Source organism: Numida meleagris, chromosome 5 (genome assembly GCF_002078875.1).
Source record: "Numida meleagris isolate 19003 breed g44 Domestic line chromosome 5, NumMel1.0, whole genome shotgun sequence".
Classification (NCBI taxonomy): Eukaryota; Metazoa; Chordata; class Aves; order Galliformes; family Numididae; genus Numida; species Numida meleagris.
Window position 1 is genome coordinate 60,579,176 of NC_034413.1, and position 14,631 is coordinate 60,593,806.

The following is a 14,631-nucleotide window of genomic DNA, read 5'->3' on the forward strand; positions in this document are numbered from 1 at the left end:
TCATGCTATTCACTGGCTGTTCAGTGCATGTTTTGGGGAACAAACAATTTGTTGTCTAACAGCTAGAAATAGCTGGAGGGAATGCCAGCTCACTCGTGCTGCTGCCCTGACAGGCATCTTGCCAGCTACGGCTCACTGCAGCGCTCAGCTGCGTGCTGCCACCCTCACCTTGGGTATGTGTTTGCAGTGTCTCCAGAGGATGCAAATACTGCCATTTCCTCACGGACAAAACAAAGCACTAAAGAGAAGATGCAGCCAGTAAGCACGTTTCACTGCTGGTGCCTGCTTCAGCACCCGGGGCAGAACCAGGAGCCCCAGCAGCTGCGGCAGAGGGACAGACCTGGATACCCTCTGGAGGCCTACTTCAGTGCTGGGGCAGCGGGGACCTCGCAGGATCAGAGCCTGCCCAGCTTGGTGGAGGGAGCCCTGTCTGCCTCTGTCTGTGGGCTAGCCAGTGCTGATCTCAGGAGAAATACCCAAATACGCTCCTTGTGTGTATCAGAAGAATCTTGTTGACGGCAAACGATGCTGACTGGCTTTGTCCTTACCCTAGGGATCCGAATGAACGTTTAAGGACTGTTCCCTGAGATTCACCAACCAAAATTCAGGCTCCTTTAATTTAGCCTCTCGGGCTGTAGTGTGGCCTTTGCCATGTTAGTCACAGCATGACATTTTGCCGATGGTGTAATTGCAGGGCCACGGCCAGTGGTAATGTCAGGCTGAAAAGGTTAAGTCCTTTTTGCCTTTTACCATCGTTCAGCTTCAAGTAATTTCCCTGCCGAGGAACTGAGAGAGGCCGGACCTTACCGGGGAGCTTTGTGGTCTCAGTTTCAGCTCTCGTTTCTCACGCACTGGGGCCCGACCTGCCCAGGCAGGACTGCGGCCAGGGCACAAGGTTTTGTGCCAGTCTATTGGAGCTCAGGGTAGCAGGGCTGCACTTTTCTCCCAGTTTCATTAGGAATAGCCCCTGAATTCTGTCCAGGGGGCACAGGCACGCTGTTCACTCAAATGCCACTCACACCAAATGAAATACCTACTCCAGAAAACCCAAATATTTTTTTAAAAAAATACCCACCTAAAGTCATTGAAACATAATTATTAAAACCTTTTATGTTACTCTACAGGACAATGTAAATTGTTCCTTGCAGTTAAATTCTGAAATACGCTAGATTACATCATTTAAATAATTGCTTTTTAAGTTCACTATTAGTGGTAGCAGAGCCATATTTACATACAGTTCTGAGATATTTTAGATGCAGTGTAACGTTCCAGTCTCTAAGTCCATTAAATACAGACTTCCAGTGGGGGGATACTGCTCTTCCACAGGTCTTTACATGTATTTGGGGTGCACACGTGAGAGAGCAAGAACCCCTATTACTGTCTGACCTTTTCGGTGTGCTGTGTGCATGCAGCTGGATCTGAGTAAATTGACTCCTCCTTGACTTGGACGAAAGATGAAAGACCTTTTAAAACAAGTATTTTGACTGAACATACAAGTGAAAAATGAAATACAGTCCTTAGGAATAGTGGTGGAAAACATTTTCTCCGACTTTCCTCCTCTTCTGCATAATACTGCCCCTAATTTTGACCCTGACTTTACCTAATGCTGATGAAATATAGTCCATGGTGGAAACCTCTCTCACGTTATCAAGACTGGCTTTCAACAGAATTCATGCAAATGCAAGCATCGTACGTCATTCTCCCGCAGTGCAATATTAACAAGTTAAACTCATTATTTTCCTCCAGAGGTCTGCTCCTCAGCAGGCCCCTCCGTGTATGTACATCAGCCACAAACAGGCTCTGAGTCCTGAGGCTGGAGACCAGGCTTAGGCTGTAACACTTGGTTCCAGTACTGCTCAGTAGGAGTTGGGTTGTCAGACTCCTTTCCGTGTTGTCCACGAAGCAGAGCAAGTTCACGGAGCCACCAAGGCTCTCCGTGGTCCTCGCACGTGGCTCCGGCCAAGCGCAGTGTCAGTGCGTGCTGCCCGTGCAGGACTCAGGGCCTGGTATGAGGTGTGCTGATCATGATGTTGGGCAGCGCGTTCCGCCGCTTCTTCCAGGAGCCCAGCTCCCGCGAGTACCGCCTGATCTGCCTGAACCAGTGGTGAGTCCGTGCCCGGTCGCTGTCCCGGAACACAAACGCCTCCCTCCTGATTTCAATGAGTTCAAAGGTGTCATCACAGTCAGGATCAGTGGAGACAATGCAATTACTCAGCCTCAAGGGCTCCCTGAGCAAATGGAACTTCCCATTATTTTTGTCCCTGATGAGTACCAGCACGGCGTCCTTCACAGGCCCGGGTTCAGCTGACTCCAGGCTGGACTCAGACACGCGCTTCATATTCACCAGGAGGAGGACCTGCATGTTCTGGAACTTCAGGGTCTTGCTGCCTTTCTTCACCCACTGGCCATCGGGGGGCTGGGCCAGCTGCAGAGACCCCTCCATCACAAATCGTGTTTCCTCCCGCAGCCATCCCACCGTTTTGAGGGCGGTTTCTCTCATTTCGATGTTGATGACTTCCCTCTTCTTCTTGCTGTCTTGGCGAAAGGAGCGGAGGGTCCACGTGTTCCCTTCTTGCTTGGTTTTCATGTTGATGTGCTCCAGGTGGGACTCGATGCGGCTCTTGGCCTCCCGCAGGCTGCCATGATCTGGGTGGTACTCAGTGGTGGCCTTGATGATTCTGCTGAGCAGCAGCGGGTACTTAGTGACCCTTTGCAAAGGGGCCATCAGAAAGGACCTCAAGTTCATCCGTCGCAGTGCTGTGTTGTCATTCTGGGACACGTTGAGGAATATTCTGCAGGGATTTAAGAAGAAGGAATGAAATGGTGCCTGTTTTGTCAGCAGATGCTGCAATTCTAAATGCAAATGAGAGGCGAGGTGCTGACAGCTGCTGAGTGCCGCAGCCCTTCGCTCTAGCTTTAGCAGCCTTGTGAATTCTGTCTTGTCAAAAATTAAAAATGTCTGCAGCCGTGCTCAGCTGCAGAACAGTGACAAGGGGCCTGGTATGCTAGCACGTAATATCCTAGCAGTCATCTGTTAATCGCTGTGAAACACTGATGCTGTGATCTTTCTCTGGTACACACTGACACAGGCCCGAGGCAGATACATCAGCTTATATCAGATTACAGAAATTTGTAGGTTCTTTCACCATTTGATTGCAAAGCTCTCCAAACAAGAATTTGGTACTGTCATCATTTTATAGCTTTTGCAGTGGAAACAGAGAAATGACTCGCCTAGCAGGCTGGGGCTAGGAATGGGAAACATTTGAGTCATGCATACTTCACCCAGTGGTTTTTCCCAGTGGAAATCCAAACCGTGCTCCGGTGCAGGGACTGAGAATGTTCTTAGCTGGGTGTTACTCAGTGAAAGCTAAGCTCTGTGGTCAGAGGGCAACCACTGGTACAAAATACTGTATACAGATGGACACCATCAGGCTGCCTCACTGAGCGTACTGAGGGCTGAACATATTCTGAAGCATGAAGTAAGCTCCTCACCCCAAGACACTGCAGCTCGTCCCTAACAAACATTAGCATCAGAACTTTGATCTAGTTGAGCTAACAAAGGCTTTGCCCTCAGCCTGGTGCCCTTCTGTCGTCGAAGCTTGGAAGAATATTCTCAGCTCTCTTCTCACCTGAGCAGTTCTTTCTCCTTCTCCAGCGCATTGAGCATGTTCACAGAGGAGGACTGCTGAAGACAGTAGGTCTGAAAGGCTGGCAGCATGTTGACGAACTCCAGAAATATTTCGCCAATGCACACGGTCATCAGGTCATCATCCCCCTGCAAGCAAGCAATACAGCCCCTGCTGGGTTAGCTCAGGAGAAGCACAAGCACAGAGCCTGCATTCAGTCCCATCAGTACAAACTTAGCGCAGGGGGATCTGGTGAGCACACAGCTGGGCTCACCCTGTTGGAGGAAGGGCAGTCCCTGCAGGTCCAGGAGTAAGCAGCATATGGGGAGGGGAAGGGAAGCTGCTCTAACTGATCACTCTTCTACATATAAAGAGATGTCTTTTCTGCTTCTGTGGGCTCAGCCAGCTCACCAGACCAGGGGCTAAAGGCCAGAGTCAGCCTTCTAGTCAGGAGGGTTTTCAGGGGCCCTTCTTGCCGGCAGGTCTGCTATAAGACTAAAGCAGCAGTGCATCAATTAACAGAAAGTTTAGGCTCAAATGGGCAGGTGAGGCATGTAACTCAAGGAACAGACACGGCAGTTAGCAACTTTTGCATTTGTTCTGAGAAGCTGGGCTGTCTGGGAAGCAGGATCTCCATCAGTTGCGCTCCTACTGGCTACTTTCATGCCTAACTGAAAAATGAATTTCGTAGTAAATTGCTCTTTGACTTCCAGACTAATCAGAAATATAAGAATCTTGTGCCACATAATGCTTTTAGCTTTGCCTAGGTGCGTGCTGATACACTCTGCAATTACTATTCATTTCAGCAGCAAGAGAGGGAGCAGTTCTCTGCTGGCGGCTTTTTGATGCAGTACTGAGCTCTGACTGCAAAGGGCAACATGGAGGAGGAAACAGGGAAATCCACAGCTGCTGTAGAAGCCATTGTCTCAAGAAATTATTCACAGAGGACAACCACAGTGCACATCTGTCTTCAGCATGCCAGGTGCATGAGAGAGGCTGTCAGTTTCTAGGACACGTTGCTCAGTTTGATGTGCAGGGTTTCAGAGAGGGAGAGGAAGGCTGTGTTTCCTAGAGAACAAATGTCCTGCTGAAACTAACAAAGCAGCGAGTGGGGTTTGATTCCTCAAAGAAAGGAGGGTGTGAAGCTGCTCATTTGTCCTTTGCAGCGACTGGCTGCTGTTCTAGAAACTTATTTGTATTTCTCTGCCCTCTGCCCACTAAACTGGTGGGATAGGAGAATTCTTTGTGCAAGGCAGAGTGCATCAGTAGAAGCAACTGATACGCAGAGTTGTAAGTAGGTGCAAGCTGTCACCCGAGCAGGGAGCAGCCTGTGCTGTCTGGCCCTGCAACCAGCCTAAGGGCAACCTCACACCAGCTCAGGGTTAGGGTAAGCACGTGGTCTGCAAGCTTGGTCTTCTTGTGCTGGCCAGACCAAGCTGAGCTCTGTGACCCTGTGGTCACACTCTTAAAAGTGTCCAAGTTATCTGGCTTAAAGCTAGCTTTGCTAATGGGACAATTAGGTCCTGTTAGTGGGATAAATTGCTGATGGCCTTTTAAAGGCAGTGGCATTACCACAGCAGAGTGAGGTCAGCAGCTGTGACCTGGCAGAGATCAACTGCAGTCACTGGTTTACAATAATTGAGGGAGCAAGGAACTGGGCAGATGACCAGAACCCATGATCCTATCTCCCAAACCCCCTAGTGCTGCCTCACTAACACAAAACCTATTCCTACCTGCCCAATTCAGCCCCTGCGGAGCACACAGGCATCATACCTGGTCAAAGGCCTGATCGATCTCTTCCTGAAGTATCTCCAGGAAGCTTTCATTGAGGTCAATGAGCTCCTGAATATTGCTGAAGATGCCAAGGAGCTGCTCCTGGCTCAGCAGCCCAGCTGCCTGCATGGGGAGGTAGAACTCCTCTTTGATGATGCGCAGGTCCTCTCCATAGCTGGCCTCTGTGTTAACAAACTCCAGCACAGATTCCTTGCGCTCTGTCCTACGCTTGCGGCACTTCTCACAGAGGTCAGCCCGCCTCTGATTACAGTTCTGCACGTCTGTCTCTACTGGGAGGTCCCTTTCTCCGCAGTCGGTACAGGGCCGGTGGGCTTCCCAGGCCTGCAGGGAGCTCAGTGTTTCGGATGCCCTGTTCCTCCACTTCCTGGCTGACATCTGGCTGATGCCACTGTCTGCCCTCTCCACTTCTGCAGACTTGATCCGGGTGGCCTCACTGGGATCCGGGTCATCACGGACATCATTCACGCCTACAATCCCGCTGTCTGTGCTCAGGCTGCTGACGTTGCTCCAGTGATGCCTGGAACGGAGGGAGCCACGTGGGGCACGGCGAGTCTCGTCGAAGCTGCTGCCATGGCCAAGGTTGGCTTTTGCTACCACTGGACCTGAGAACAGACATAAATCATTACAGGCACTTCCAGCTGCACAGAGCTCACCCGGGGAACTCAAGCTGGCACAGCCACAAGCAGCAGAATCCCGGTGGGGAGATCTGATGAAAGCAGGGCTGTTGGCTGTCTCTCCTCCTGTTTTGCTGCTGGAAAGTTAGGGAGTGGGGATCAGAAGTAATAGGCTCCCAGGTGAAGCCCGTCTTCCTTGCACTGCCTATACCTGTGAACTCGTTTGGGCTCCCTCTCCCCCTGCCATCATCTGCCAGACAGGGACAGAGACACAGCAGGGTGGATCCTGATTTCTTGCATATCAAGGTTAAATCCAGAATGCTTCCTTCCCCAGGTCATTAGAGTTACATCATACTTACACTAGAATAGTAGGTCTAAGCACCTGGCCCACCACAGAGTGCAGAATGTGCATACCATAGTCTCGCTCCTGCCGGCGTTTCTGTGCGTGCTGCCGTGCTGCCGCTGCAATCTTCAGCTCCAGCTGCTTCCTCTTCACCGAGTCTGTTGGCATAGGGTCACTGAAGTGCGGCCGCAGCCGGCACTCCCGCTGGGCCTTGGCACCATCTGTGCTCTCATGGACGATGTCGGAGCTGGATCGGCGGCAGCTGGGACTGGAGGTCTGCAAGAAAGGCAAGCGGGGTTGGAGCAAGGCAGTGGTCAAAGCAATGCCTGGTTTGCAGCCACCGGATTTCAGTTACCAAAGGAGGAAAAAAGCAATTCATTAGCAGTGGGGTTTTAAATGCAGCTCTTCTACATGATCAGTTTGGGATTTTCTATGATTCTATGATCATAAACCCCAGGTCCCTCTGTCTCGCTTAGTTCCAACAGCAAGGACTCCTCTCCCCCTGTGGCTGTGTAGCTGTCAGTACAGAGGCTCAGCAGTGTCTGGGTTCAGTGGGCTCAGCTGTCAAATAAGCATGGAGAAGTAAACAACATAGCCCTGGCTAAGGTTCTAAAGTGGCAACTGCACCTGTCCTCCAGGGATCTAATTTCGCTTCCCTCTGTTCTGTGAACACTTCAGAGCTGCTAGTCCAGGAACTCCAGCCTTTAAGCCTCACCTACATTAGTGGATTGACTAAGTGGGGACAAGAGAAGGACCTGGCTGATCTCCTGGGCAGTGCAGCAACGAAGGGGTGGTAGCATGGTGAAAGCCACAGGGGGATTATTGCTGAGCTCCCTGCAGTGGCAGGTAGGCAGGGTCACACAACCGACTGCTGTTTCCTTAACTGTAATAAAAAAGGCACTAGAAATCCTTCTGATTAATTGGTCGTGGAAGTTGATGTGATTTCAGATGCCAAGCTGCCCAGTTTCTACAACAAAGAGATCTTTTAGAGCTTCTGACAAGAGAAAGTCCTAAACAAATGCACAAGATGAGAGGTGAATTCCTCTCCCTTACATTCCCCGCAGGTTGAGTGTCGCTGGATTTCTCATTGCTTGGCTTATCCTCCCAGCTCTCTGTTGTCATGGACATTGCTGTGGCTTGGTGGCTGTCCTCTGGAGGTGGGCGATCGTCTTCCTTCAGATCACACTGTCCCTCAGAGGGGGATTTGGCAGCAGTCTCAGCATTGCAGCTGCAGGGAAAGAAGCAAATTCTGATGAACATCACCTCCACAGTTCACCTGCCATTCCTGACCCAGATGAGACTGAGCAGAAAGCCACAGTCTGAACAGCCCAGCCGCAGCAGTTCAGGGAAAGTTCAGGCAGGAATCTAGTCTGGTTGGGAGAGATTTCTGTGTCTGCGTTTCAGGGGCTCTATACACAGCTCTGTTACAGCAGTGCAAATGGGTAATTGCACTCATACCAGCATCAACCTGGGATATCAAGTCTCAGGTGTTCACAGGACTTTTTTGTGTTCATAAAACGTGAGGTTCACCCACTGGGACCAGAAAAACCTCCTTCTAAGTAGGCTATATCCATTTTTTCTGCTATTTAAAGAGATGCTGTCAACACAGAAACCATATTGTTCACGTGGAAGAAAAGCACCTGCGAGAAACCACAATACTTTGAAGAGATTAGAGGATTAAAGGAGCTTTCCCTCTGTTCTTCATCTCACATGATCCCAAACTTGCGGAAACCACTGGAAAGATTCCCTCTGCTTTCAGGGAGCTCATGATCAGGACTTCTGGTGCACTGAAGAGCCCTGAAATGCCTGGCAGCCTGTGAGTCTCACTTGGCAATCCTGGGGTGCTCTTAGTCACAGCTGTCTGCTGGTAACAAGGGCCTGGCCTGGCTGATACAGGCAGCCTGTTCCAACCCCACGTTCCTCCCCCTGCAGATAACACCTCTCCAGACAGACACAGTCTGGTGCAAAACCACTGACTTGACAGAGTAGCTGACAGGCTGCAGTTTGTGACACGCACAACCTGTAATTTTTTTTTTTTTTTAACAGGCTCTAAGACATTTTTCTTGCATGCATAATGAAGCTCGCTTGGAATAATTCTATTTTTTTCATTTTGGGGTTACTTAAGGCCTGGATTCTTTTAAGAAGGGATGTCAGGACTGAATATGGATGCTTGTGCACAGTGGAAGCCAGTGTCTGGAAATATTTAAGGTTATGAATGTACCTTATGTTTAACAAACATCTCCTATGATAAAATCTGCTTCTTTTTAAAGGCTTCACTTGTGAACCGATGCTGGTAGGTCATACTGCTAATGCACAATTCCAACACTGTCAGCTACAAGCAAACACATGAGACAGATGGGCATTTTCTTTACGATGAATGACAGTTGGCTCTGACAACAAACCATCAGCCAGTACTGAAATCACTGAAGAGGGAACAAATCTCCCAGAACACAAAGTGGCTCTTGTTGTCAGGCCAAAAAAGTTGGTCTGCAACTTTGCAGCTGATGCTTGTTCATCTTCCTCCATCAGTGCTTTCAGGTCCCAGCTGACACCACCAGAAGATTTACCAACTTAAGAGTTGAGCTGTGGCTGTGCAGCATTGGCACAGTGCTAACAGCAGACTCCCGGCTTTTGCTTTTGCTGTGCTCATGCCCTGCCATGTGGATTTGGAAGTGCCATTTCACCCCTCTTGGTCTGTAGGAAGGAGAGGCCAAAATCCATGCTGCCCCAGAGCAGTCTGTATTACCATCTGTGCTAGAACACTGCAGGCACACAGCACTGCAGTACTGCAGGTTGTAGTACCACAGTACTGGCCTGGTCCAACTAATGATGTTCCTGTCTCTTTCCTCCCTCCCGTCCCCAACCATGCTGGGGTACCACTCCTTCCGCACTGTACGTGGCCATGATTTGGATTCTAGAATAATTCTTTGAAATTCTCTGTGTTTAAAATATATCGTAGAATCATAGAATGGCCTGGGTTGAAAAGGACCATAATGATCATCTAGTTTCAACCCCCTTGGTGTGTGCAGGGTCACCAACCACTAGACCAGGCTGCCCAGAGCCACGTCCAGCCTGGCCTTGAATGCCTCCAGGGACGGGGCATCCACAAGCTCCTGGGTCACCACCCTGAAAAACTTCCACCTAAATCCTTCCTTGAGTATTCCCACCGAGATCATCTCGATGATTTGGGTGAAATATGAAGAGTTCAGCAGGGCACACCTGAAGGAGAGAAGTCAGAGTTTGGAGGAGTGAGAAACTCTTGATGAGGATCTGCCACTGCCAGAAAACAAACATTTCCAAAATCTGCTCCTGCTCAGAATAGCTTCTGGCCCAAAAATACAAAAGAAAGGAGTATGCTGAGGCACACAGAGGCAACAGGGTGCATCCAAGCTCAGCAGCAAAACTGGAATGTTATCTTCTCTTGATCACGACACCTTCAACCATATACACTGTGCTCTCAGGAAGAAGCTGCGCTTTCTAACTTTTACAGCAGTCTGGTGAGCCAGCAGCCCGAGCTAGATGCTGCTTCTTTCCTGTCCTTTCTTTCCGCCTTCCTTTGCCTTCCCTGTACATTTCTTCCTGCAGCTGTAGCTCCCCATGCCAGACCATCACTGCTGCCAGCTTTCCTCTTTCCAGTCTGCAGTAGTCTCTGCTGAATCAAACTGTAAGACTGTGCTGAGCATGCTGCTTTTTCATACCACTTACATCACCTATGCAGTGGAGTAAACTGAGTTTAGAGTATCCTTTCTTTTACACCTCCAGGTTTATTCATCTTCTCATTTCTTCCTCCTTTCATGACGTTCTCCCAATACCTTACTATGCTCCCTGTGTACTGCTCCTTCCTTGTGCTCTGCCCTCCCTAAAAGAGGGAGGGAGCTCAGCCAGCTGCAGCGAACCAATGGCAGTAAGCACGACGGTGTGGCTTGTGAGGATCCAGCTGCTAGGGCTCTGAAATTGGCATCTGAGACTTTTTTTGCCTCCTGTCCCTTGTGATAACATAAGGATAATTATATATATGTTGTACTGAACCCACTGGATTCTCTGGCATGTTTCCTTTTTGCACATCCTTACTCCAAGGTTCAGAAGGTGGACAGTCTATGGAAATGCCTACAGAATTTCCACCTAGATCTCAACACCCTCTCCCATCTAGGGCTACAACCTAAGTTAAAGGTACCCAGTGACCCAGGAGAGGATGAAAGCTGCTATGATTCCTAAGTTGAAAATCAAATATTCTCTGCTAAAACATTAAGCCAATTAAATGAGTCTTAAATAAATATGTATAAATTAATAGGAAGGCAATTAACTTACCAGACAAAGCTGATTTGTAAAATTGTAGCGCTTACACAAAACCACAAGAAAGAGAAGACAATTTCAGCTGTCTTATTCTGTGATGTTCCATCACAACATCTCTATCAAAGGCTTGATGAGCTCTATATCTCGAAATGTGACCAAATTCCCAGCTTTCAGCTCCCTCCATGCAAGATTTTAGAAAAAATGTAGCCCAGTCATCACAATATGGGACCCAAAAGACAAGAAGCCTCCCTTTGCAGTGAGAATCAGCTTAGGTTATAAATGAATATTCAGCTCTTTCAGTCTCACGTGGAAATGATGGGAAATGGAGACTTTTCCAGCCAAAGTAAACTAGAGTTTCCCATTACCTTGGCAATGCCAGCGGATTAGTTCCCTCCTGCTATCCTGAACAAATGATGGCCTTTACTAGTAACTGTTGTTACTATCTAAAACAAACAGATCAGGGTTGTTCACTGACATGAAACAATCTTTCTAACACTGCCATTCACATTTGCTGATGAATTCCCATTCTGGTGATTACAAAATCATATATTTTAACAAACCCAACAAGGGAGACTGAATACATTCACAGAGACAAAAGCTACCAGGATATTAAAAGCACAGAAACTCCATTGAAACCATAAAGGCCCTGAGCAGAAAGTATTTGGAAGCAGAGGGGGTAGCAGGAAGAAATACCATGTGCAGTACCCAGTTCCTGTATACCTTGCTATGCATGCACCTCAGGATCTGGATACTTAGTCAAACTTTTGATCTGCCCAGACAGCTGTTCTTATGCTCTTACTCACAGCTTGTGCCATTCTGTGTATTTCATTTCACATCAAAGATAAAAATAGCCTACTCAATGAAAATGGCTGCATACCACAGCTTTTTTTTTGTCTATTTCCTCATCAGGTTTTCATAGTGTAGCACAAAAGCTAGGCTGGACAGCTGAAGGAAGCTTGGGATTACAGAGTTGCCAAAGTATTTCTGCTTGTCACTCTGGTTCTGTTTACACGGGCAGCTATAATTCCATAGAGGCTCTTTCGGATGACTCTCATCCCTGTGCAGAAGTCACCATCATCTCTTCTAACACTGGAGAGTCCAGCCTCAGAGCTCTGGCGTTCCACAGATACCAAGCCGGCGTTCAAGGCTGATGCCCTGGCATTTCAAAACTGCACTTGCAGATGCTGGAAGCAGCCAGGAAGCAAGTCAAATATAATTCTTGGCAAAGCCAGTCCTGAAAGCCAGACTTATGAAACAAGCCACTCCACCAACACTCCTTTTCCCATCAGCCTTAGCTCATTCTAACACAGTAACACTGCCCGGTATTCCTAACTTGCAGAACTTTGCCGATTCCTGTTGTGCCACTTGCCTGCATGGGAAAGGACCCTTCATTTCTTTGGAAGGAAGGAAGGCAGCAGGATTGCAGTGTCCAAAACCAGGACAGAGAAAACAGTCCTTGTGAACACCTTAGCCAGAGAGAGGAAAAAAAACATCTGGAGAAGAAGGAGGAAGGTTTTACACAATTACTTTGCTCACGCTGTGGCGTTGGCAGAGGGACAGTAGGTACTTTCACTTGCTGGCTCTGCTGATCTCCAGAGGGTGGTGAAAGACTCACAGAAGTCATCCTCCTACTCTCATTTGTTTGCCAGTTCACTACACAAAGACAGTAAGTGAAAGCCCTTTTCGCTGTATGTCGCACTACCTGGATTAATGTTCTACAATGATAGGACAGACTCTACATCTTTTTTTTCCAAAGGAATTGTATTGATACTTTTTTCTCTCTGCTGTCTCATACTTTTAACAAATATTCCAGGACAAACAAACAAAAAAAAGACCTGTCAATAATTTACTACAGAAATAAAACGAGTGGGAAATTGAGCCTCTGGACTACTAATAACTGCTGTCTGGACAGGATTAAGAGACTAAGGTGCACAAAATGATTTTTTTTTTTTTTAATGCTTAATCCCAAACAAAGATGGATTTAAAGCTCAATGGTTTAAAGATGAGGTAACGCGCCGCAGAGACCCCAGGACAAAAGGCTCTGTCAACAGCATGTTTATGCTACAGGAGTTAAATGCACGTATCAGGAGAGAGACCAGAAGTCTAACAAAGGAACTAGTTTCAGGTGACACCACAGAGCATGTTACCTTTTCTTAATAAGTTCCAGGGCCGAACCTATGAATTCATCCTTCATTTTTTGTAGCTTAGCTCCATAGCTTGACAAGTCTGTGCCTTCTAACAGCAGCGATGAACAGCAAGAGGACTGGGCTTCAGAAGCCAGTGACTGCCCTGCAAGGTGGAGGACATCATTTAATTGTCTTGTCTCTCCTTTCTGCTGCTCATCACTGAAGATCTCCTGCCCAGCTCTGCGTATTGCTACTGCCTGCAAAGGTGATCGTGGAATAGGGCTAGAGCAAATGGGCACCAGGGATATATCCGGGCTGGAGATCTGGATAGTTCTGTCCTTAACTTCAGGGCTGCTTATCCTGAAACCATCCCATGGGACTGGATATTGGGAAAACCCAGCAGAGGTGTGGTTTTCTTGGAACACGTCATCATCATCCTCTGCTGTGATGGCAGCTTCATTCACAGCTTTGGTTCCCAAAATTTCTGGACAGATGTTCCTATTGCTCTCCTCATCCAGGGTCTGGTTTGCAAGCAGCCCCTTATTCACGCACTTTGTTGTCTCACTGCTGCCAGCAGATGAATTTGCCTCCTTACTTCTCATCTGCTTGAATTCCTCAAAGGTGGGTATGTACAGCCTCCCTTTGCAGTGGCTTTTCTTGCTCTGCCCCAGTGTTTCTCTGACATCTGTTTCCCCACTGAGTCGTTCCAGGGATTCTGCTGTTCTGGATTTCACCATCTCATGGCTTTCCCCAGCATGCTGAAAGGGCAAGTTGGGGGAGCTATTCTGCCTGTGGAGCCAAAGCCTCCTCTGAGCCTCCTGCTTGATGTCTTCTGGACTGATGATCCTGTGTGCAACACAGAGTCTCTGCCTCCCTGTGAGGCTGTGTCTTAGAGCGGTGTGTTCCCCCAGAACTGTGCAGCAGCTAACAGCACAACCATTCTTGTACTGCTGGCACATTTGGCATTCAGAAAACTCCTGTGCTGCCAGGTCAGTCAGGGCTGCCTGTGGACGCACTGGCTTGCTGGGCTCTGCCACCTTATTGCTGTGCAGCCTCAGCTTCTCCTTCAGCTCTTTTTTGGCATCCTCGCGTAGGGCTCTGTCCTCAGCAGAAGGGAAGAGCCACTGAGGCACTTTGACGAAGGGAGGGAGGAGCACATTCTGTGCTGACAGTGATGTCTGTTTAGGACGGAGAGAAAGGCTTCTCAAAGAGTCCACCGTGCTCCGTACGGGGGCCACATCCACGCAGCCTTCTGACCACTGACGGGTGCCTCTATAGCGAAAGATGATCTCGTTATCCAGGCTCCGGCAGTGAGAATACAGCGCAGAGTCAGCTACTGTTGCCCAGTGAAGGTTCTCCACGCTCCGATACATCCGGTTTTCCACAGGACTGGCCAAAAGTGCCTTGCCTGTGTGGCAGGAGTGTAGAGTGTGGAAGTCCCCAGAAAAAATATGAGTGTCTAAGTTCCTTAGTGGATGCATGCTGCTAACTGAAAATTCCTTTAAGCCATGTTGCGCACAGAGCTGATTATTTTGGCAGCTCAAGATCACCCGGCAGTGTTCCTGTCTCTCATCAACATTGATGTATGTCATAGCAAATGCACATGGAGGCTCTAAGACAGTGGCTCCTAGGGGGAGAGGAGGGAGCTGGGTTGTCTCTTAGATGGTAGTCAATGTCCACAGACAGCAAAGTGTGCTGCTGGGTACTCACATAATTGGACTCTCACATGGGTTGAGTTGCCATGCGCAGAAGACCTGTGAATGGAAGGAAAGATGAGTTACTGAAGCAGCCTGGTGATGGCTCGCAGGATGCAATAGCAGACCTGCTTCTAGGGA

General features: G+C 48.6%; 1 protein-coding gene across 15 annotated transcripts in view; it reads right to left on the reverse strand.

The window, feature by feature from the left end:
• LOC110400594 (myosin-M heavy chain-like) overlaps positions 1,038–14,631 on the reverse strand; it is a 39,909-nt gene continuing 26,315 nt past the window's right edge. For 13 of the 15 annotated variants that reach the window (XM_021400595.1, XM_021400592.1, XM_021400596.1 and 10 more), the window contains 6 exons: positions 12,818–14,550; positions 7,431–7,605; positions 6,449–6,653; positions 5,400–6,022; positions 3,630–3,775; positions 1,038–2,792 (listed from right to left, as the gene is read on the reverse strand). In XM_021400595.1, coding sequence (XP_021256270.1) covers positions 1,997–2,792; positions 3,630–3,775; positions 5,400–6,022; positions 6,449–6,653; positions 7,431–7,605; positions 12,818–14,388 — 3,516 coding nt within the window. In that variant the 5' untranslated portion in view covers positions 14,389–14,550 and the 3' untranslated portion in view covers positions 1,038–1,996. The remainder of the gene's footprint in view (positions 2,793–3,629; positions 3,776–5,399; positions 6,023–6,448; positions 6,654–7,430; positions 7,606–12,817; positions 14,551–14,631) is intronic. The other 2 variants (XM_021400597.1, XM_021400598.1) reach the window with 2 other exon arrangements.